This window comes from Hetaerina americana, unplaced genomic scaffold (genome assembly GCF_022747635.1).
Source record: "Hetaerina americana unplaced genomic scaffold, ioHetAmer1.1.p SCAF_4, whole genome shotgun sequence".
Classification (NCBI taxonomy): Eukaryota; Metazoa; Arthropoda; class Insecta; order Odonata; family Calopterygidae; genus Hetaerina; species Hetaerina americana.
In genome coordinates this window covers 64,869,449-64,894,918 of record NW_027286985.1, presented here as the reverse complement: position 1 = coordinate 64,894,918, position 25,470 = coordinate 64,869,449, and the positions used below count along the sequence as shown (strand labels likewise).

At 35.4% G+C, this 25,470-nt stretch overlaps 1 protein-coding gene across 2 annotated transcripts in view; it reads right to left on the bottom strand.

Moving 5' to 3' along the window:
* The window catches only part of Ubr3 (Ubr3 ubiquitin ligase), a 119,931-nt gene that overhangs the window by 24,889 nt on the left and 69,572 nt on the right, over positions 1 to 25,470 (bottom strand). Inside the window, exons 11-19 of one of the 2 annotated variants that reach the window (XM_071590862.1) lie at positions 24,051 to 24,232; positions 23,244 to 23,377; positions 19,198 to 19,340; positions 17,509 to 17,675; positions 14,563 to 14,815; positions 11,155 to 11,311; positions 7,210 to 7,404; positions 2,717 to 3,204; positions 323 to 749 (exon numbers count right to left, since the gene is read on the bottom strand). In XM_071590862.1, the coding sequence (XP_071446963.1) occupies positions 323 to 749; positions 2,717 to 3,204; positions 7,210 to 7,404; positions 11,155 to 11,311; positions 14,563 to 14,815; positions 17,509 to 17,675; positions 19,198 to 19,340; positions 23,244 to 23,377; positions 24,051 to 24,232 (2,146 nt within the window). The remainder of the gene's footprint in view (positions 1 to 322; positions 750 to 2,716; positions 3,205 to 7,209; positions 7,405 to 11,154; positions 11,312 to 14,562; positions 14,816 to 17,508; positions 17,676 to 19,197; positions 19,341 to 23,243; positions 23,378 to 24,050; positions 24,233 to 25,470) is intronic. The other variant, XM_071590863.1, reaches the window with a different exon arrangement.

Here is a 25,470-nt window from a genome sequence, read left to right as displayed (position 1 = left end):
TTCCTTCCATAGATCATAAAAACATTCTCAAGGTCAGGGGTCTTAAGGAGGGTTGTTTTTTAGGAAGTATATAAAAATAACATTATTATCAAGGAATTGATAAGCACAGCTGAGCATTGAAAAATCAAAATCTGAAATTTCACTTGACACAGCACAAAAAACCCAGAAATTGAAAAAAGCATAACTATCAAAATAATTTTTTGCACCATTCCCTTAATGAAATATCCAATATAAATATACAATCACCAAACATAAATCATTATTCCATTGATAAATAAGAATAAAAAATCAAATGCTTCTGTTTTCCCTTTATTCAATTTACCTGCTTCCATGGCCATCTCCATGAACTGACGCTGCTGAGAGGCAAACTCTGCCATTAACTTTTGCTGCCTCTCCTTGGCCCTACGCCTCCTTTCCTCCCGCTCCTTCTCTTCCCTTTCCCTCTTCTCTTCATCTCCTTCCTCCCTCTTGCGCATCCACAGCTTGTCCCGAGTGGTCTTGACATTCTCCGCACAGAGTGAGTCAAGGGCACATATCCTGTCCAGGAGTCGCCCCACAAAGAATGGTCCATCCCCGATCCTGCTCACTTCTGAGGCCCTTGACTGAGCTCCTTCTGGGTCATACGAATCGGGCACCCCCGAAAGGTGTGAGTGGAGCTTGAGCAACAGCGAGACAATGCTCTCATTCACTACAACTACACTTGGCGATGAATTGTAGTTATGGCTGTACTTGGGTACAAAGCCACTTCCCTGAGGAGAGAAATGTCAATTCTTTAATTTCATGGATAAAAGCTTCATCTCACTTATAAAGTCTACTTAAAAGAGAATAACTCGTTGTAGCTACCTGCTATGAGGGTAATCCCTATAGGAAGGATTCCAATTTTTTTTAATAGAAAGAAATTCATTTTCAAAAATTGATCCATTTTTCAGCTTGAACATTCCTCTATTTTTCTACAAAATTGCCTTCTGGGTTTATGCATTTCTGTAGGTCCTCGAGCATTTTTATATGATTATGCATTCTAACTTGCCACCATGTCATGCGAAAGCATAGGACCTCATCCTCATCACTCATTTATAAGTTACAAAGCCTGGGTGTTCCACTTCAAACCTGAGACCAAACAGCAATCAGATGAGTTGCAGCATTCTTCTTTGCCCAAACCATAAGAATTCAAATAAACACAGTCTGCCGGCAAAATCTTGGCAACTGGGTTTTGGGATTGAAATAGGTTTGATTACAAGAAATCCTGATGGTATTGTGAGACATTTAAAACTCAGATGGGTGATTGAGAACCAGAAAAGAAGAAATTTGAGCAAGGGTGTAAGACTTCTCCATGACAATGCTTGCTCCCACCTTGCCCTTCACTCTCCTGCAATAGTTTGGATGGGACATTATCACCCACCCACCCCCTAGTCTGGAATTGGCACTCAGTGAGTACCACTTGTTTCTTAAGCAGAAAGAATATTGGGCCGGGAAGCACTTGGGAGACTAGAAGAAAGATGAGGTCCAATGCTTACTCCATGACATGGTGGCAAGCTGTTATGCATGAGCGTACAAAAATTACACCAGGGTCTACAAGAACATATCCACTTAAATGGAAATGATGTAGAAAAATAGAGGAAAGTTCTATCTTTATTATGATAGTTCAGCCATTGAAAGTAAACGCTTCTTTAAATAAAAAAAAATAAGAGACCTTCCTTCCATCTCAGAAACCAAAAAAAAAGCTTGGATTTTATCAATAAATGCCTAGCAGGAATGAAGGTCTTACAAAAATCATGAATATAAGAACAAAGGAGTGCAAAAATTTGCAAAATAATTTATGTAGAATGGGCATTCTCTGGAAAAATTTTAATAAATGCCTTCCATAACCAGCTCATCAAAGACTTGCTAATGATCATTTTCCTCTAGCATCCAAATTTTCTAATGATATGCCTTTGATTTCAAATGGTAAATAATCTGATATCAAATTTCGAATTTAGAGAAATATTTTTATCAACGTTATTATGTTAGAATGCAGTAAACTATTTTTTAATTAACATAAACCAAATAAAAAACAACAAAATAAGAGAGCCAAATGATATCACAGAGACTATTGGCACACTCTCTAGAAGTGTAGTCCCATTAGGAAAAATATGGACAGCCAGAGTGCATAAAGGTAAATTTTGAAGATTGCTTAGAATGGCAATTGTTGAATAGAAAATCAGAAGAACAATGCCAATGGGCCTAGAACATTACATGAACTCAGAACTTGCTAAAAGACTGCTTATTTATAAATAACCTTTTCTCAGGAAAATATCTAAGATACACTAGGCCTACATTCTATTACCATTATTTATACATACATACAGGGTGTGGTGCCTAAATCCGGACAAGCACACGGGTTAGTGAAACCTTCCCCAAGGCATTATACTGAGCCACATTATCATAAAAATTTGATCTGGGATACCAGAAGAATCGAACTATTTTGAAATATAACGCCCAGCGCAAACACTTTTGCTAATAGCAGCTCTTCGATTGTACTCAGCACTTGTATGTAACATCTAGGCCATTTTGAGGTTATACCAGTTTATTAGATGCCGATAGCTTTCAAGAATGCCAATCGCGACCTCCGGTGGATCAATGATATGGCGGGAAATTCAAATTGAAATTCATATGGACTTAAGCGCCACACCCTGTACTATCTAAAATATGTGTGCAGTTAATTTAAGCAAAGACATACCCCAGGCACAATATCCTGCATTTGCTTCTTCATCAGTTTATTCCTTGAGTTGAATGTTGATGGTACCACTTCATTCCCCAAGGTAAGCGCTGGGTAAATTTGACCAGGAGCACCAAGAGCTGGAGGGTGCTGGGAGACCGGTGCCGATGGCAGGCTGGCATTGCCTACTGCTCCAGCAATGGCTCCCCCTCCAACACTTACCTCCCCACCATGAACAGCTACAATGATTGGATGATGGTATAGTGAGGATGAAGAGGCAATTTGAAGTTGGTGATTCTGTGGTGGGATATGGGGACCAGCACTTCCTGAACCTGATGGATGGTTGGCCAACCCTAAAACTGGAACCATTGCTGATCCAGTAGAAGTTCCAGAATGAGTACCTGATATACCAGCCGTTGATACAGAAACAATTTCATTTCCTGCCAAAACTGCTGGGTGCTGCATGGTCGACAGAAGAGATGGTTGCATTTGAGGATGAATTGGTCCCCCTTTGTTAATTGAAAACAAATAAAGTGTATATTAGTTATTAAAATTTTAGGTTTGTGCATTTCCTAGAAATATACAACTAAAAATATTCAATGGAATTAACCCTTTAAATGGGTATCATCCTAATAAGGAATTTTCCTACATAACTATTTAATAGTTTTCCATTTATTTAAAGAAGTCTGACAGCAAGTCTGAATGAGCGTTTGGTACTAAATCCAACAATGTATATTCTAAATATCAGATGAATTTTGGCATTTAATACATGCACACATATACACACACATATATTTATCCCTCCCTATGGATAACAACCTTGAAGTGGTGGAAGGGCTTAAGGCTTTAACGTTTTGATGACCTCTAGAGCTGCGCTGGCAGGTACAATTCTCCTACCTAACTGGTACCTCATAGGCACCTATGCCAGAAAGGTCGAAGGGTAGGAGCCAAACCAAAGATAGTCTGCACAGCAACTGCTCTTCAGCAAGGCAGCTGCATAGCCATGGGAACACAGTGGGTTGACCATCTAAGCGATGGTGTTACATTAAAAACAATATTGATGAAGGTAACTGGAAACTACTTCATTTTATATTCCCATGACTTCTAGGATGGGCACCATAGTGAAAATAATTATTTCAGGCTTGTGCAAGGTGAGATAGATGGATAGCAGGGATTACTGAAGTGTCAGTAAAAGAGTAATATAAAGAGGAAGGGAAAGGGGCCAGCAAGGAGTGGTAATAAATTGAACAAAAAGGTGGGAAGAAGCATAGTAAACATTGAGCAATCAACTGATAAAATATTAAAAGTAGAAATAAAAGCTGAATCAATTACCTTGGCCATTTAGATCTACATGCAAACAAGTAATCATAAGGAAGAAGCAGTCGACAGGGCATACAATCAGTACATTATTGTTGCTGCTCATGGAAGTAAACATTTGATAGTGATGGGATATTGGAATGTGATGGCAGGAGTAGGAAGAAATGATAGTGAGGGAGGAGACAATGGTTAAGGAACAAGAAATTACAACGGAGAAAGCAACCAGGTTCTGCAGGAGACAGGGATTAATCATTATGAATCCTTGATTTAGACAAAAGGCATATGCATGCATGGAAAATGTTCAGGGATTCAGGAATATATCAATTATATTGCGAGGGTTGCTATTTATATTTTCAGCCTTATAATGAAAAAACTAATTCATTGTTGAAAATGGCTTTATTGTTTTTCGAAGTATTCTCCATGATAATCGATAATTTTTTGCATGCGCTTGAACCAATTTTCATGACACTTTATTCACTCTGATTGAGGTACCTCCAAAACATGGTTTTTGAACGCATCATCTTCTTCGGGTGCTGAAAAACATTGGCCACAAAATTTTTTCTTGATAAATGGGAATAAAAAGATGTCATTTGATGCTAAATCAGGGCTGTACGGAGGAAGAGCCATCAATTCAACGTTTTGGCCAGTCTAATAGGCAGTTATTTCAGCCAATCTGTGACAGCTTGAATTTTCATTGTGAAGAATAATCCTTCGTTGCCGCTTCTTTTTGTGTATTTCACCAAGCACTTCTGGCAAACGAATGCTCGTGTAACATTCAGAATTCATGGTTTTATGTTGCTCTAACAGTACAGTTATCACAAGTCCAGTTATTCTGAAGAAACATGGGATCATTTGCTTTGATGTGCTTCATACACAAATTCTTTTTTGTTGGATTTAGCTCGTCTTGGAAGACACATACAGTGGATTGCTATTTTGTTTCAGGATCATACACATAGATCCAAGATCCGTCACCTGTGTAGATGCTATACACAGCTTTTGATGAACTTGAGTATTTCTTTCCACCAATTGACAAAAGCATCTTTTTGAGCTTTTGTCAAATTATGAGGCATCCAACGCAAACAAATTTTTTTCACAGCTTAATGTTCATGCAATATCTCATTGACGCTCGTCATCACTAATCCCCAAGGATACCTCAATCTCACGATAAGTCACATGGCGATCTTACTTTCCTCATTCTTGCACCGCATCTATGTTTTCTGGCACAACTGATTTTGGATGACCTTCACGACATCCGTCGCTGAGCAAAACGCCATGATGATATTCGAGCTGGACGGCCATGATGGTATTCATTATACCAGCATTTCATAATGGCAAAAAATGGAGCTTCATCGCAAGAAATGGAAGTAAGTTGATCAATGCAATATTGTATTGATAATCCATGTCGAAAGTTTAAAAAATCATTGCACTAAAGTGTTCATGAATTAACTCTATTTTTTTGCTGAGACAAAGTTTTCCAGTCACTGTAAACAACACAAGTTAAGATCAAACGACAAATGTTCAGAAGAAAGTATTAAAAGGGTCAAACTTTCAGATGTAAATGTCAGATGGCACCTAAAGCACTTAGTGCTGGTAAGGCTCAAAATATAAATAGCAATCCTCATATATTATGGTTAGGCACAGATTTAGGAACAGCATTATTAATTCACACAGTTTCCTGGCAGCAGATGAGGATTCCAACCATAATTTAGTAATAATGAAGTATAGTATCTGATTCAAAAGGATAAAATAGGGAAGAGGTTTAGGAAATGAAATAAAGAAGCATTGCATAGATAGACAGAAAGAGAGTATCAGAAGGCTATATAGACAAGATGGGAGAAGAAATAGAGCAGGGTGCTTAAGAAGAAAAATCAGAACATACATAAAAAAGATATCGAAAGCCACAAATGAAACTAGAGGAACAGCAAATACGAATAGTACAAATAAAATCATGAATTTTGGATAAGATAATTAGAAATATAGACAGGAGGAGAAAATGGAAGAATGTAAATATAACGTTAGGTAGAAGGAAGTACAAAGGTTTAAATAATAAATGAAGGTAGGAAACAAATAGAGTTTAAGAAGCATTATAGAAGATGCAGTAAGGATATGGAAAATTGAAATTGGAGCACTATATGGGAAGGTGAAAGCATTGTCAGAAAAATTATTGATTGAACCAAAAAAGATTCAAGAGAGAAGGAAGTAAAATACATAGGAACTGTACAATTAAGACATTAGATCAGCAAACTTAGACATAGAAAGGGCATTAAGGGAAATGAAATCAAATAAGGCCATGGGGGTAGACAACATTCCTGTGGGACTAAAGAAAGATTTAGTAAAATGTGGGAAGAGGAGTCTATATGAACAAATTTGTAGCAGACATGAGGGTTTGGCTGGAAGGTTTTATCAGATTACTGTTATTCCCTATCCCAAAAATGGGAAATATAGCCATATAGGAGGATTACAGAAAAAAGTAGACTGTAGAGAAACCTGCTTTATTTCATGCAGCTTAAGTAGTTCTCAGGATCAACAATTAGATAATGGAGACAAAGCAAATGATTACTTAGGGTATGATCACTTTGTGTTCAGAAAGGAGAGAGGCACATGTGATGCCATAGCAGTAATGTGGTCACTAATAGAGAGGACCATAGAATACAATCTGGATGTATTTGTCAGATTCGTAGATTTTGAGAAGTCATTTAATAGAGTGAATTTGGTAGAATTAATGAATACATTGTAGAAAATAGGAGTGGATTGGAGGGATGGGAGACTTTAGAGAGGCAATGAAGGATGAAAAAGTTGAAATGGACAGATTGGAAAATCAATGAAGTAGTCTTAGGCATGGTGGGGAGAGGAGAGGGGATTGTTGGGAGAAATCCAAATGAGCCAGGAAAGATGGGTATGGGGCATTTTGATTGGCAGTGGGATGTTGAAGACTGTGATCAAGAGGAGAATGTTTGGAAAATTAAGAAGGGAGAAGGAATAGGATAGACAGCTTGAACAGAATGAAGGCAGGAACCAAATATGAGAAATGGAAGAGCTTATTGTAGTACAAATGCCACTAAGAGGAAAAAAAATTGAAATCAGTGGGATAACCTACCATATAGTATATGAAATAATAAAAGTGTACGACAAAGCAGTTTCAAAACATTACTCTGAGATGTAAAAATTGAAATATTGATCATGATGAGGGAGCATACCAGATGGGATGACAGCCATATCACCTCCAGTAGGAACCAAGGCACTGGAGCTGCCATCATAAGTGGTGAGGGAGACTGATGAGGATCCTGAGCCTGAATTGCCACCTGCTTCCAACATCAACACTGAAGGCATACCTTCCTCTGCACTTCCAGAACTCTCACCATCCTGCTCTGATGACTCCCATTCTATCTCTCCTAGTAGTGGTAACAATTTATACAGAGATGTTAACTGATGGAGCAAAAATCAAAGATTCTAAAACATCAGTTAATTTTTTCCCTGTGCTTCATCTTATTCAACAGATTCTAAACTTGCTCTCCTCTCGTTCCAAAAGTAAAACTGTATGCATATCATCAAATGCAACTAAACTGCATGTAGATCTGATATCTATAAATACAAGCTCCATTTTTTTCATATCTGTCAGCCTTCAAAAATTTACTCTGCACATTGTATAATACACCTAATTACAGCAGATTCTTGATATTAAGTAAAATTTCACTTCGAACTATTAGCTGCGGTGCCCTCACTTATATCTACAATGTTCCTATGATATTCTTATGGAAATTGCATATGCAATATGATTGGTAATCTAACATTTGAGGAAGGTTTTGGATGAACAAAGACTTTGCATTTTACATTTCTTAGCTTTGTTAAATAAGACACGCTTAGATACTTCAACCTACATTTAACTGTTCTTCAATCCTCATACTTCATTCACTTCATCCAGCACGTTCCTATTCCTTCTTTCCTTGCCAAATTTGGTCACTTTTATCACGGCATTTACTGTCCTGTCACAATCCAAATTGCTCTGCACTCACCTTTCCTATCTTCTTTGGATTTCTCCCCATTATTCCCTATCCTCCCTGACTATACCCAGAACTACGTCCTCCGTTTTCCTTTCTGTCCATTTCTACTCCTGTCCTCCATACTGACATCTCAAATCCTCCAATCCATGTCTGTTATCTTGTTTTAACAACCATTTTTCACACTGTACAAAACCACACTCCATATCAAAGTTTTAATGAGTCTTAACTTCCTTGCTGAACATCCCTGTTATCAATTCCCTCATCCTTGTGAAAGATGCAATACCTAGTGCGATTCTTCCTCTTATATCTTCTACTTTGACCATCTTCGTCAAAAACACTTCCTAGCTGGGTAAACTGTTATACTGGCTCTAAGTTTTTGTCTTCCCATTTTAAAATTTACCTTAACCTTCCTTTTCCTGAAAACCTCATAACCATTGTTTTATTTACAATGATTCTCAGCCCAAACATAGCAATGCAACAATTTCAGAGTGAAAAAATTACTCTTGTGGCATCTCTCGCAGTTTCTTGGCCATGCATAGCACACTGATTTTCTAATGCGCGTAGTGATGACTGTCAACACTTGCTGGCTGGCTAACGAAAGCTTGATAATCTGTAAAACATTAATGATTTTATTGATTCCCCATTGAATGTCATTCCCATCTCATTTTTCCTATAATATTTTACCATTTTCTCCACATATATGTTGAAAAGTATGGGTGATAATGGGCACAGTTGTCTTACTCTTCTTACTAATACTGCACATCCTGCCTCTCCATCTGTCAATTGCACTCAAGCAATCTAAGAAATATATAAGTAGCAGAAGAAGTCTATCATCTACTCCTATGTTTCCAAATATGTTCATTAATTCTATCCAATGCCTTCTTCAATTAAAAAAACCTTATCCTAATTATACCCATGTAACAGTATATGTTCCTTTTTAATAATGATCTCATTACTGCTATGGCAATAATTTGATATAAACATTTTATTAAATACAACTATGGTCTCCAGGAGAAAGGTTCATTTTTTACACAAGTAAACAAGAATACATTCTTTGGATCAGAAACATCACTTCAAGTGCATTGAGAAGTACACTCAGGATTGGATTGGTTGGGTTTAAATGAGATGGCTATAATCGAGACAAGGAATGAGCATTTGGGCTTGTTGTGATTTATGAGTGTGAGATAACAATTTCTCTTTGGTGAAGAGGTATTAGTGAGGTCAACAATTTCTCTGCAGATATTCTATCATGCATTACTGTCAGAACTATCATTTTTTGGTTTTAATGGGCTTCAGACTTTTTGCTCAAGGGGATTTACTGGAATTTTCAACTGGGAGAAACATCTATTATTCTTATCAAAGAAAACAAAAACATTTTACATCACCAAGCAGTTTATTTTGGCTCTAGCGGTAGAGCATACTTCAAAATAATGAGTAAAATGATGAATATTTTAGAATTAATCAAAATACTATTAAGCTAATAGAAAGCTTAAATGTTAATATTTGGGCATATTGAATTTTATGGTAAAACCAGCATTGTGAATCAAAGTTGGGTCAGCTATAGTATGCAGGCCTGACATCAATTGAATTTAAAATGAACCATTAAATACCATCTATAATGTTTTATCCATAATTGGAAAAAAGAAATGTAGATAAGAGAAATAGATGTAGAGTAGAAACTTAATTGACATTTCCAAATACTTGGCAGACTAGACTGGAATCTGATCAGATGTCCCACTGCAGCTTTGGACCATAGGGTCTAAATATCAAAGTGATATTTTTAATAGAGAAATGATTCCACCTCTATTTTATATTAATTTTCAAGATAGTTGTTCAATTAATAATCATAATATTATGAATGACTTAAGGCAAGTCATATGAAAACCACTATTGTATTATAACACCAAAGGCCATGGCAAAAAATTATAACAAAGCTTCAAGTTTCACTGAACAAATTTCTAACACATTATATACCCAATGATCAATGTATTTTTACGCCGAATCTTACAATTTTCATTTTCAATCAAATTGCAGATTGTTTTCAGCTCATATTCAAGGTAGGAATTAAAGTTGATATTTTATATTTCTATGATGGATGTAAATTAATTTTAAAAATTTATGGATATAAAATTTTAGAATTTGAAGTTGAACTCAATTCACACTCAAATTCCAATATACAGTAACCCTCAATTATCCGTGCACAGATTACATGAGTCCGTGCTATTCCCTTCCTAGCACTTCAAAGTTTAATAAAGTTACAATCATAAAGATAATTAAATGCTTTGATATTTCAATACACTTTTTTAACAAAATACAAGTTTTGATTTCACAATATAAAAAGTTGTCAATAGTATTTTGTTTTAATTTAATCATTTTTTTACTATCCATATTTTTCTATTATCGTTTCCATTGAATTAACCAGCCCTGAGAATTCTGTCTACTCTTCCTTTAAGGCAAAAGTATGCATAGCTTTCCTACAAAACAAATAAGTCATTAACTACCTATTCTGCATTATTTTCATCATCATTATATGACGAATTTGAATTGGTAACAGTTATCCTTCGTCAATACTCGTTCTTCCTGGCTACATGATTGCTTTAGGAGGAAAATACATTCCGCTTTTCACTTTCATGATAGTTATGTACTCTCGTAAAACTAAAATTCCATCATTATAAAAATAGCTAAAAAATGGGAAAATGTGCTTCCCATTGCTAAATAATGCCAATTAATCAATTACAAGGAATGAAAAAGGAAAGTCCCTTTATATATTAGTTTATGTCACGACCATATTTTCCTCATATATTTAGATTACCCGCTCCTATTAATTTTCCTCGCTTCATCATGCATCCATTAGCACTGATAATGGAGACTTTGTAATCGTAAAATAGTAATCATATCATTAGTATACATCACACCACATCTCATAAAATATTAGGCAAGAATTTAAGAAAGATTCTTGCACATTACATTTCACAAACATTCCAATGCTATTATGAAACAACTACAGGTTAATTTCATGTATATCTCAACAAAGATTTGATCACAGACAAAATAATAAAACTAGAAAATTATATTGTTAACAGTCTCAAGCAAAAAACAGATGCATATAATATTAATTTTATTATCAGTATAAAATCTTACCTTCAGAACTATCAAAACTTAGCCTTGACTCTGGTTTCAGTGTTACCCTGTATATGACTGATCGAAGGTTGGAAGAGAGCCAATCAGATTCAAACCAGTTCGAAAAATCAAGATCACCACAGTCTTCTGGTTCCTGGCTGACAGCAGCCTGGCACACCTAAACAAATTTACAATCTATTATTAGAATGAGAAATATTAAATAAAATCATTTCCTCCCCATGGACTCTCAGCCTTGATGAGGTGGAAGAACTAGTGAGTTTGATTACACCTAGACTATGCTGATGGGAGTTATAATACTTGCTCCTTGAATGATCATTCATTCCAGATAAATCAAAGGGTGGGAGCCAGACAGAACTGTGCAGGGTTTGTTTCTCAGCGAGGTGGCTGTAACGGCACATATGGCCGCAGTGGTAAAGCCATTTATAGTGATGATATAAAGTTGGAAACACCATCGAGGATGGCAATGAGGAACCACCTCAGCCATTCAACTAAGATGGATACAATTTGACAGCAAATCTTAACAAGGCTAGCAGAAATAAAGAGGATAACAAATATTAGAATAGGGACTTGGAATGTTAGGGTGGTGATGAAGATAAGGAAGTTAGAAAATATCATGCAGGAAATGAAGAGATGAGATATAGATAGGTTAAGGCTAAGTGAGGTGGGATGGAGAAATGGCAGGGATTATTTGAGAGATCATTCAATAATTCAAGGAATTCTGCCTCTTAAAAGAAGGTTTTAGATGGACCCTAATGACTTTTATCTTCTGCGTAAAATAAATATTTCCCTTTCTTTTCCCTACATTACTTCTTTGTTGGAGCAATAGTTACAGATTAATACACAGTACAGAGGAAGAGAGCTCAGAGAAGAGCAGTAGTGATACCACATAAAAAGTTAGGATGACAAGTAGTAAAGAGAGATGATGTCAATGACATTATTAGTTGAGATAAAAGAAAACCAACAAACTTGGTAGTTATTGAGGTTTATTGGGGTCTATTGGCACTGATAAAAAAAGCTTCAAAGCTGCTGACATTTGTCGGGAAATTTGTGCTCAGTACAAACCCAATGCGATGGATGACAGGGGTGTGCATCAGTGTTGTCTTTTGGTTAAGAGTGAACACAAAGGTCCATAATGACGACAGACCTGACTGCCCGTCAAATGTGGTAAACAATGAAATGCACCAGAAAATTGATGAAAAAATCATAAAAACTGGCATTTTACGCTATCTGAAATCTTTAGACAGTTTTCCACAGATTTCTACGACTCTGTTGCATTGAAATACAACTGAAAAGTTAAGCCACCTTTGTGCTTGTCTTGATGAGGAATTTCAAGATGCCATCATCAATTGGCTGCTATCTCATGGGGCAGAATTTTATGCTGAAGGAATTGGCAAACTAGTTCTAAGATGTGACAAATGTTTAAATCTGTTTGGCGAATAACAAAAAAAATAATAGATATGTAGTTTTGAAGTGAAAAAAATTAATATTTCTGCATCTATTCCAGTGCATTTTTTTAGCAAAACAGAGGTGACTTTTTGGGCAGCCCTCATTTATAAGGAGGAAGTTGACCAGAAGAACTGATAGAATCAGTGTACATTTCCTTTCCATAAAAGGGTAAGTCAGCTGTATGCTGGACCAAAAGTTTGATTTTGCACACAAATAGGTAGTAATTAGGATCTTCAACAAAAGGATGGAGCAGAAAGTAAATGATTACCTAAGGGGAAATCTGCGCTACTTTAGAAAGGGGAAAAAATACAACAAATCCATGGCAGCAATGAGGTCACTGATAGATAGGATTATAGAATGCCACCAGGATGCATTCATTTGTTTTGTAATTATGAAATGGCATTTAAAAGATCAAATAGGGTAGAATTAAAGAATTTATTTCAGAATACTGGAGGGGCAGGTGACGTATTTAAAATCTGTAAAAGTCTCAGAGAACAAGGAACAAATGATGAGTCAGGATGGGCAGGGCTAGGCAGGCATTATGATAGGGCTCTCTCATATTACCCTTGCTTTTCAAAGTATACACAAAGCAAATGGCAAAGAGAGGTGTGAGGGAGGCTGGAGGAAGAAATGAAAGTTTAGGGTGAACTTATCAAATCAATTAGAAATTTGTTAAAAATCATGTGTTAATTGACCAAGGGTTATAACCTTAACTGGGAGCATACTGAAAAATAAGCATGATATGCATGGGATGTGAGTTAACCATAAGAAAATGAAGGTATCGCTATTCTTAAGAAATAGGTTGGATTAGATAAACATTAATGAGGATGACTGAACTTACATTAGTCAATATGAAGAGGAGGGAGTTGATGACAGGGATGTCAAGTTAGGATGTTCGGAAAAAATACTGCAATCTTTGACTCGGAACTTGTATTGTTAGGTGTGGAAACTTGGTTGATGAGGCAAGAGGATTAAGTAAACACAGGAGGATTTTGTGATATGAGTAAGATGTAAAAAGTGGAATGGGTTGAAAGAAAAATAAATTAAGTTCTCAGTATGATAAGGAGGAGAGAAGGTTGGGAGAAATTCAAACAAGATAAGGAAAAATGGATACATGGGATAGTGTGTGTCAATGGAATGTTTAACCCTTTTGATGCAACTCACTCTCTGGAAACCTACTCCTCACATGTGGCAAAAAGGGAGAGTATTGGGTCTCCATAGTATATATTATTCTTGAAATATAAAATATTTTAAATAATAAAATATTAAAAAATTAACATATGGAAAGTATAAAAATAAAAGTCACTGTTTATTCAATGGAAAATTTTTATCAATTTATCAAGACGAACATAATTTCAATAAAATTTCTAAGTATGATAGTGCACTACAGAGAGGAAGAAATGGTACGTTTTAAGATGCAAAAGAGGTAAAGCTGTATTAGAGTGTAGATTGTTAGATACATTAAGTATAAGCAAGAAGAGAATATGCATATTGGTCATAATGAAAGGAGGCAGGAAGTAAGTAGATTTAAAGAATGGCTCATTGTGAAGAATGTTTTAAAACTGTTATCTAGTGTATTGTTAGGTGAGGCTTTTAAAAATGTAGTAGAGTTCAAGTAATGGACACATCAAAAACCTCCCATGACCCTAGGATTACCTAACATAATAATGTTGAAAATTATAAATATGTACTTAAAAAGTTATTCCAATAAAATACCTTATATTTTTAAGCCCAATTTTCTAAAACACAAAAATTTTTTATTTATGAAAATATTTTAATGCCCAAAATAGTAGCAACATATAACAGCATAATTCAATTAAGTGATGGATTATTTTTAACATAACATGAAAAGAATAATTCCATGAACCAAATGGAGAAAATTTTTTCCATGACAGAGTATTAGAATTAACTGTTTTTTTGTTGTATATTAATCAAACTCAATATTCTCAAAAAATTACTCACCTGGCTCTCACAGTTTTCAGCTGGTTCAGTAAAGCACACAGCCATTTCGAGGAGGTAGAGGGTTAGAGATATGACATGTTCAGACACTGACTGCATGTGGACAGCCTTGTACAAGATGACAAATACAACTGCATGGAAAAATCTTGAGCATAGAAGCCGTCTTGGGTCCTTATAGGCTGAGCTGACAGGACCTGGCATTCGGAATGGCGGCCATGGAATACCATTCCCTCTAAACTGTCCAGTTGAGCGTGCACTAATGATGAAAGAAAATCAGATAAAATTATATCACACAGCATGGTTAACAGGAAAAATTATATTGCCATTAAAGATCACCAGAAATGCATGGGATGTAATCTAATCTGGAAAAATCATTTTCTAAATGTTATATATAATCATTACTTGCATCGTCTAACATCAAGACATTGATAACAAAAATTAAAGTATTCCTTCCTTGAAATATGGATAATTTCTTCCGCTGAAGACACTACTGATATCTTGTGTTAAATTTACAACTGCAGGGATACATCCAAAAACAATTCAGGAATGCAGGAAGCCTTAATTTACTTTCATGAAGCCCATCAGTTTTTCATTGCAATCAATATGGAATGCCATTCCTTATTTAAGTAAAAACTAAGAACTAATGAAATCACTTCGTATAGCAAAAGGGTAATTAAATTATAAAATCTGTAACCACTAAGGCCTCAAACCAAATGAAAATACTTCATAAATGTCAGGACAATTAAAATAAGTGTACAAACAGGCAACAAATATTTCAACATTGGAAGAAGAGTGATATGCATGAACTGTAATCAACATCTTATAGGAAGGAAAAATTGGAGAGATATTATTATTTTTACTTATACAAAAAATGAACAATATTGGAAATATACAGTGGCACATAGAGTATGAAATAATATGATCATAGTTTACCTCCACTTGGGTTCTTTCATAAATGGGATGACATTTCTCTTTTCTGGATTCATTAAAACTACTTACAGTGATACTTTAACATGTGAGTAGAATTTGTTCTGATCTGTAGTTCATATCTTGAAAACCAATTTCCCATCCTACCTTAGGGAATCTCAATTAATCTATTCACAAAATTAAAAATTTTGGGAAAAAATAAAATTAAAATGGTTGACCAACATGCTTATTTTGCAAAGCAAACGTTTCTGCCAGCAAATATCATGAGATAGATTTGGTAAAATAGAACCTTTACTGAAAAAAATAACCACCTGGGTGTTGTATAAAGATACTACAGATGATTCGCCTAAAAACCTTAAAAATATCTTCAGAAGTGCATTGTTTGTTTAACAAAAAAACTGAATATTCATTCTTTGCACACTAGATACATGTAGCAACTACCATTACATTAGAGTCCATGAAGAGATGCATACGGCAATGGCATTGTTGGATGTGAGTTCCTTTGAAAGATGCTCAATTGATTGTTGCTTGCATTTAGTTTTCTCAGATTTCCTGTAATCGATGGTTTCAGGCGTTATTTTATGGAATCGGTTCATTCTTAAGCGGATAAAATAATACTTTGTAATTCCACAGATTTATTTCACTAACACACGACCCGGGTTTCGACGTACAACGTCATCTTCAGGTGCAGACATACAGGCGACCAACATATATATACCCTTAGACCGGGGGGGGGGGAAGGGGGGAGGGAAAGATAAAAAAAAGGGGGGGCTGGGGAGGGGGATGGTGGGGGAGGGGGTTGGGCAAGGCGCGCTTGTGGGTGGAGAGCCAGGAGCCAGGCGGAATAGAATGAGTGGGTAATGGAGGGCCGTGGGAGAGGGGGGGGGGGAAGGAGTCCCTACCGGATTATCCCTTTACTGGGAGTCCCCAGCGGGGGGGGGGGAGGTTGTGGATTTCCTGGATTAGAAGAACATCACATTCCACATTTTGATGAGTTCATATACTGAGAAATTATCAAGTTCAGGTAACATTGTATTCGCATTAATGTATTTCATGTGAACCTTTTAATATTTTTTTGGGTCCCTTCAACTGCCCTATTTTTCATTTAGCATGTGCTTATGAGCGATTTAAAACATTCAGCCTGCAGATAATGGCCACTAAGGAAATATAAAACAATACCTAGAAACCTCATAACAGGTAAGCTGACAAACTACCTTCAACTGGATTTTTTGTAAAAGTGAAAAGCTATGATCGTTAATTAATAAAAAGCAACACTAATGGAACTGGGGGCGCAGTAGTCCAGTGGGTAGAGCGCTAGACTGGAGGATCCACTTTTGATGCCAGCTAACTCTGGGTACTCTTAGCTTGGAATAAGGTTTGTGATTTTTTTGGGACCAAATCTTGTCGAGATACTGTAAGCAGCACTGTTAAATAAACTGTCTCCCCAAACCTGATGCATAAAATTTCATACACAAGTGAAATTCATACAACTGAAACAAAGTAACCTAAGGAAGCAGTTGGAGGTAAATTGTGCAGAAAGAGGATGGGGAGAGAGGTCCTATTTCTGATGTTATAGATATATACAACTTCCAAGAAGTGCATTAAGTTTAATAAAATTTCCAACATGAAAAGACAACATTTATCAAAAAATCTTTCATTAAAATTCAGTCAATGTATTCACAGGGGCTTCCTTCACTGTTTAACCAGAAGACTGACTGGAAATCTCACACTCCTCACTTCCTCCCATATCTAAGAGAGAAGGGAATGATCATCCTATTGATATTAAGACTAATGTCTTTTACTTTTATACAAAATCACATAAACATCTTTGTAGCCTTACAAGAGAATAATGTGCATCAGAATAACTGCAATCTCCATTGGAATCATGATTTTTACTAATTATAAATCGTATATGATATTAACCATGATTTTACCAAAGAATGACATCTTGAAATTGCAATTACAACTACTACCTGCATATATTTAAGGAGTAATTATCTGTTGCAGTTATCTACCACTCACAATTCTGAAAACCTGTCCATTGATGTTTGAAAGTCTCGGCGGTGAACAGCTCTCAGTAAAACATGAATGGGATCATACATTTCTTCCCATACTTTTGGCTTTGGAACATACATTCCCTGCTGCATGTTTCCACTAGCTTCAAGATTAGGAGCCTTGTAGTCAGCAACCTAGGGGAAAAAATAAGAAAAATTGTTCATAGGACAATATATTACAGAACTTTAGCAGGTTTCACAATTAACCACTGCTTGTTTTTCAAGTACAAGTAAATTTTTAACCAGAAAATAAGGGAATTATTTAAAGAGAAATAAGACCTTTGAATGTGGTACTCAAAAAAATTCACAGGTGATACTAGTATCTCAACAATGAGCAAGGGAAAGGAGTATTTCCACAAAATGAAATTAAAATAGACAACTCAGGCAACTCTAAAATGAAGCACGTAAAGACCCATTTATATATTCCTTACTTAAAGACTTTTTCACTTTATACATACAATTAAACCATAATATTCCAATTTTACTTCATTTGAAACATCATGTATTTCTGTATGAAACAGAGAGGAAAAACTAAGCAAAAGAAGATTGAAGCTTTTGAGATGTGGCAGTGGACAAAAAAGGGCAAAATGGCTGCTGAGCCTTCTTAAGCTACTTTTTAATGTAGAAGACTAATGATATGACAAAGTTTAGGGCTGTCCTTGGCCCAAGGTGTACGACTATGCATTGAAATTCAATCCAACGGTTTGGTCTCTTAATTCACAAATATTTCAATCATTCCAAAATATACATTTGAATAGAGCAAAGTTTAAGGCATAAATTATTAAAGCATCACATTTCTGTTCTCTATTTATTTCAAGAGCAAGTAATTTTCCTCAAAACACATAACTTCTTTTTATACGAGGGTGGTGTGAATACTTTCTGACCTCAGAAAATTTTGCAAAAAATGTCTTTTATTTTTGTTAGGTCGGAAACTTTTCAGACTACTCTCGTAAACTCAACCGCCAACATGGAAGCATTAGATGACATCACTCAAAACAATCTGCACCTTGAATACCAGACCTGTTAGGAATTTTTTTTAAAATTTTGGCGAGTAACACTGTAACAAGTCCCAACCGAATTTGAGTCTCCCTCAAGGCTCATTGCAAAACCATGAAGTGATTAGGTAACTTGCTGTCTGGGTTTTGCAGGCATAATTTCTCGACAACTTTTTAGCTTGTTCAATAGAAGAGATAAATTAAAGGGAATCGATCCTAAGTTACTACCCATGCTGGACTCTCAGAGAGAGGGTGAGCGATTTAGGCAGAACTGGTAACTTCCTATATTAGGGGTGGCAGGAGTTGGACTTTATACTTACAGGAGAAGAGTTAAAAGTGAAAACTGAATTCCAAAAAGAATTTGAAGACCCTATATTGGCAGCAGTATGAAGCTTTTAGGGTGTCCCTAAAGGCTAATGTGGCGATACCATTATTTCAAAGAAAACCTTAGATGTCTCTTTAATACTAATTTAATAATAATTTGGCCGGCCCCGGTTTTGGGTTTGATTTCCACCTGGGCCTGTTTTACTCCACCTAGGGCTTGGGTGTTCATAATCGTGTCCATTGATATCACAGCTTATAGTCCAATGTACAAGACCAAAAATTGCTTTTTTCAGACTAAGGCTAAATAAATACATTTATCAAAATTTTCAACAACTAACCTCCGAAAGGACAGATTCAAAATCCCTGCTCTGTGCAGTTCCACACCTCTCCGGCATTAACTCAATGAGCTGACTGTGAGTTTTATCTCCCATGCAGAGCAAAGTCACCATTTCCAATTGGGAGAGTGCAGCATCAGACATTCCTATTGGTAAAAAAATATGATTTGAGTCATTAAACATGAAAAATAATGCATATAAACTCAAAATGTACAAATTTATTACAGCTTATAAACAGATCAATACTACAATACAATACTAAAATAACCCCACCTAGGATGAACAAAATTCCCACATAAAAGTGAGTAGAATATTGTCATAATATTTTATGAATTGCCATTGAGAACTCAAGTAGTTTTGGCTGTAGTTTGGTACACATTAAAGAGGTTTTGACAGAATTTTGTACATGTAATATGCAAGTTCACTAAACACAATGCTACCAACCTGTGCTATCACTTAGAATTTTGGAAGCATTATATCATTAGCACACTTTTGAGGATTTATCTGAATATCTTTTATCCTCCAGGAATTTTAATGAATATTTCTACTTTCCAGTTCTATAAGAAATGATGTTACAAAACGTTTTCAAACATAAAATATAAAAATTTTTAATGTCAGACCACACCACAATTATAAACTTGAAAGGTTGCTTTGATAAGTGAGGGTAAAGCACACCTAGTATTAAGCTGAATGGCTTTTGTTAAATTCAAAAATTGGAATAGGGAGACCTTTCCCTTTGCCACCCAAAGTCCCCCGGGAAGAACTGATACCCAAAATATCACACAGTTTGGATGAAGCTGAGGGTGCCCAGAGGCATGCCCAGAAATCAAACCCAGACCCTTGGAACAATCATCCAACGCTCTACTCTCTAGATTACCAAGTCCCAATCAGACTGACATACATATATACTACCTTGATCAAAAATTTCCCGGAATTTATTCAGAAAATTAAAAATACAAGTTTATTCATCTAAATCTATATTGTCCCCTTCAAAGTAATCCCCATCGACTGCAACACACTTATGCCAGCGCTTGATCCAATCCTCGAAACATTTTTTATATTCGGTTTTCGGTATGTCCATCAGTGCTTCCTGCGATTTTTCCATTACTTCCTCTCGGCTGCTAAAACGCGTTCCCCGTAATGGTTTTTTAACTCGATTGAACAGAAAGAAGTCACAGGGAGCCAAATCAGGTGAATTCGGTGGCTGTTGGATGGTATTTGTTGCATTTTTCGTCAAAAAATTACGAATAATGATAGCACTGTGCGACGGTGCGTTATCATTGGTGCAAAATCCACGAGTTTTCTGCCCACATTTCTGGTCTCTTTCGGCGAATTGCTTCACGCAAACGTCTCATAACGCCCAAATAATACTCTTTGTTTACTGTCTGGCCTTCTGGCAAAAATTCATGATGCACTACACCGTTGTAATCCATGAAAACCGTCAGCATTGCCTTCTTTTTCGACTGAAAACGACGTGGTTTTTTTGGTCTCGGCTCATTTGGTGAACGCCATTCACTTGCCTGATGTCTGGATTGCGTGTCGTACTCATAAACCCACGTCTCGTCTCCAGTAATGATCCTTTTGATGAATGTGGGATCGGATTCAGCCTCGCAAATCATGTCTTTTGCGACGTCAACACGGTCTCTTTTTTGCATGAAATTGAGGTCTTTTGGCACCAACTTTGCTGCTACACGACGGAAACCCAAATCATTAACCACAATGTCTTGGGCGGATCCATAGGCAATGTTCAAGTCCTCCGCTATTTCTCTGATGGTTAATTTGCGGTTATTGACCAACATTTCTTTTACTTTATCAATTTTTTCACCGACTTTCGATGTCGATGGTCTGCCACTGTGTTCATCATCTTCGATTGACTCACGACCACTTCTGAACCACTCGTGCCACTGGTAAAAGAGCCGTTTTTTTTAGAGAATCGTTGCCGAAACACTTTTCCAACATTTCCAACGTCCGTGCGCCACTAAATCCGTTTTTTACGCAAAATTTAATACAAGTTCGTTGTTGCAAATTTAAATCCATTTCTGCAATTGTAAAAAATCGCCAACACACACAGAGATAGATGTACTCTTGGCTACGTAACTTTTGCAAATGTCAAGTTATGACACTAAGATTTAAAGGGAATATCAACAACAGATGTACCAATTTAACAAAAAAAACAGAACTCAAATCGGAACGATGGGAGCGCCACACGGTGGTTATTCCGGGAACTTTTTGATCAAGGTAGTATTTCAATCATTGGCATTACAGTTATATAATATAGCCATTGGGATCATTCATTGGAAATAATAGTTAGTTTCTGAAATAAAATATTACGCTACTCTTTACAGCAGGGAGAAGCAATTCACAATTTTATTATCTAAAGGAGCATCAGCTTGGAGTATTTTTCATTCGATGATTTAGTTTGATAACAGAAACGTAATATAGAAACTTATTGAGACTTCCAGGAGGGAGCCATCTTAAAAATGTTTTAAATATTTATATTTGGAACCTGTTTTGTCATATCATTCATGTTCTTCCAATGAATTTTAATCTGATGGTGAAATATAAAAAACAGGAGTTCCTGAGTATTTGGCATGAAAAGGTAAAATTAAATTCATTTTCTGAAAGGGGCAGACGTTCATTTATGAAAGAAAACATCACTGCATTTACCATCGGTAATTCATTGATTTAGCATATGACACTGTTTTCCTATAACCTTACATCTGCACCTCAAACACCACTCTTGAAAATTTCCATCATTATTATAGGTATTTTAAAAGGGATGAACTTTCTAGTTTTTTTTCTTCAACTCTCATTTAGGAGTAAAAGAATTTTAAAAGGAGATATTTTTTTAATATAGTAAAATCACTTTATTTTCTTATTAAAACACATTTCTAGAGACCCTCATAATAGTGTATAAATTATGGCAATAGGAATATGGAAATAGATCACTTTCACTCGAGAACTCACTCAATCAAGGGCACAGTCAAAGGATCAGGCTAACAGAATCAACTTAAAAATATCATACCTCTATTAGTAATTTCCTTTACAAGGCCCTCAATGGAACATTCTACCTTTTTCCATTCCAATGTGAGGTAAATTTTATAATGAGTAGAAAATGAGGTACATTAACTTCAAAGCAACTGAGAAATGGTTTGAAGGCACTGTACCTACAATCATCATGACTGCACAAGCCAATTAAAAGTACTTCAAGTATAGTTTTTGAGAGAATCAGCTTGAAATTTGAGAAATCTAAGTTTATCAGATTTAAAAAATAATGTAAATATTTTTTCCAAATTCCACATTGACTTTTCATGCATTGAGAATGTGATCTACAAATGACAATTTCCCAAATTTTATGTCTCCCATTAATATGAAAGCATTTAACTCTACTCCTGTCTTGTACCATTCTGAAGCATACTGGTAATTACCAGTGCAAAGAATTATAACTTCTGACTAGCATTCCTGATACATCAAACCCCAAATTTTCAGTTCTTTCTCCAAATTACTTTACCAAAAACAAAGAAATTGTCTTTTTTTAAATTATTCAAAAATATGGGATCACAGCGTGAGTTGCAAAATATTTTAATGTCTTGAAATCCATGCTAAATATCTACTGAATTGAAAATACATGGAAAATATATCAGAATGATGAGGAACAGTGAGGAAATCGAAAATTATATAACTTGTACTTGCAGTTGAACATAAATTGGAATAATGGAAAAATTGATGAGACCCCAAAAAAATGCTGTACATAATGGGAAAAAATAAATTCCAATACTAAAAATAAGGTATTTTATAAATGTACCATTTATCCATTTTGTGAATAAAGTTGACATTTTGTCACTGTAATCCTACATTACTGAACAAGCCAATAGAACATATTTTCTCATTATTGCAGTTTCTAACAAATATTGAAGATTTCACGAATTTTTAGACGTCAATAAAATTTTTGACATAAAAAATTTCATATTGCCAGCATTTGTATTCTACAGTCACTTAATAAAGTACTTAAGCAGCTAAAGCTTTCTACTCAAGTCCTAAAAACTTACCCAAATTGATGCGAATGTTCATGAGAGAAGCAAAAAAGGTTAGGCAGCTTTCAAGCATCGGCATGTCATGCTCACTCTCAAGAAAGGAGTTTGCAGCATATGGAGCAAGGCTCATCAAATCCATAACATGAAACCTTAAATGAATGGAAACAAATGATCATATGCAAGAAGATACATAAAAACAACACAAAGAGATACATTTGATAACATGTTTCATGGAAAATTAATTAGAACACTAAAATTTTACAAGATTTAAATTTAGAATTCGAAGAAATTAGTTAACAAATAATAAATACAAATTTGTAACTGCTAAAAAATTTTATACACAGTACTTAGATTTAGATATAATGCACTTATATTCTCATAGATGCTTGAACTGAGAAAACAGTGAAAAAATTACAAATGCCCCAAACTAAAAATATCACTTTCACTTTTCTAGTAATTTTATCATTTGTTATTTAGAACAATTACTTCTACCATTTGACCTATTTTTCAATGGTAGTATCTCTTCTTATAATTACGCATCAATTAGTTTTTTACAACCAAGCCACAGATATAAATTGGAAGCTTAGTAAAAAAATTACTCCTTTCTTGTTACAATAAAACTTAAATGAAATTAGTTAACAGTTCCCTAAAAAAACTTACTTTAATAATTTTAGAAGAGCGCATAAGGGGACATTTTTACAAAAATTATCCACCTTCACAGCATTATATTCAATTGCAAGTGTCTTTCTAACAAGTAAGCTAAATTCAGCATTATAGGGCTGTTTAACGGCCACCATTACTCATTACTTCAACAGTACTCACTTTTCCAAGACAGTACGCAGGAAAGTCTCAGCAGGCAGCTCCATTGCACAGATTTGCAACAAATAGAGGTCAGCATCCACCAGGGAGTTGCAAAAATTGCACTGAATGTATGTCATTGCCTGGCCCTTGATCTGGAGACCATTTCTCACCCACATTCCACAAACGATTTCATAAAAGGCAACCTGCCATGAGAATAAAGAAAATTCAATTAACCCTCTCACTCTCAAGCCATTTTTGGTTTTTAAGTCCAGGAAACTCATGCCTTATTTTGCAAATTTCAAGCTTTTTTCAAATAATTTTTGTTAGCCCGTTTCTAGGCAAAGGATATTGAAATTTTAACTGAAAATGGAAAACATATTATAGTTTCTTTTAAAAAATGTATTGGTTGTGTCAAAATAAAAAGTTTTTTACAAAATATGTTTAATGAATTTTTTTAATGAAACACCAAATTTTTGTTACAAATAATATGGCTACTAAAATCAGTACGTTTATCAAATAATGGAGCATACAAGTATATTATACCATGTTACATATTTAACTCTACCATATCCAAATTTGACACTATTATTCCTATTTGTTCATAAGATATCATGCATAATTGAAAAAAGTACTTTTCATATCATCAGTATTTTGTGTTTAGCCAAACACTCTCCAAGTAAGCCTTTATTACATCAAATTCAGACAGTTCTGGATCTTCTTCTTCTGGATCTGGTTTTTTATTTTTAGAGCTACATACACAACAATTATCCTCTTTTTTTCCAGTTTTTGTACTCCTACTTTTGATGATCTGTCCCCTCATTGAAACTCACTCTTTACCCAAATGCATGATGATACTGAGGTACAAATGCTAGACTTGACTGAGATTTCCCAGGTCCTTTGTAATTTTTCTTTTATAGAATAAGTATATCTATTCAAAACCATCCTAGATATTATATTGAATGCAACTTTCTTCCAATATTTTACGCTCTTTCTTTTATCTATGTAAGTATATAGCATCAAATCCGAAGTTTTAATCCCCCCCATAAATTTATTGTAATGGCAACTTGTCTCGTTTCAGCATAATTTTCTTGTTTCCACATATGTAACACTTTATTTCCTTATCTATTTGCAGTTTCAACTTGATAAAAGAAGAGCAGAGCCTTTTTGAGGTCATTTTTCCTGGAATCCACAGGCAAGAGCAGGTTCCGCCAAGCAGTATAACTTCTACCCTAGTAAAAATTTCTTTTTGAAATTTTCTGGAAGAAATTACCAATTTTTTCTCACAGAACAAATTACACAGGTTCCAAGAGAGTCAAGTTTTCAAACAAGTGGAACACAAAGAAATCGTCAACAAACACATGATAACCCTTCTGAAAACAATACCCCCTTGGCAAAAGTGTCACCACCACAGTATATCCCAATCCATGCTCCTGTGTTTCAG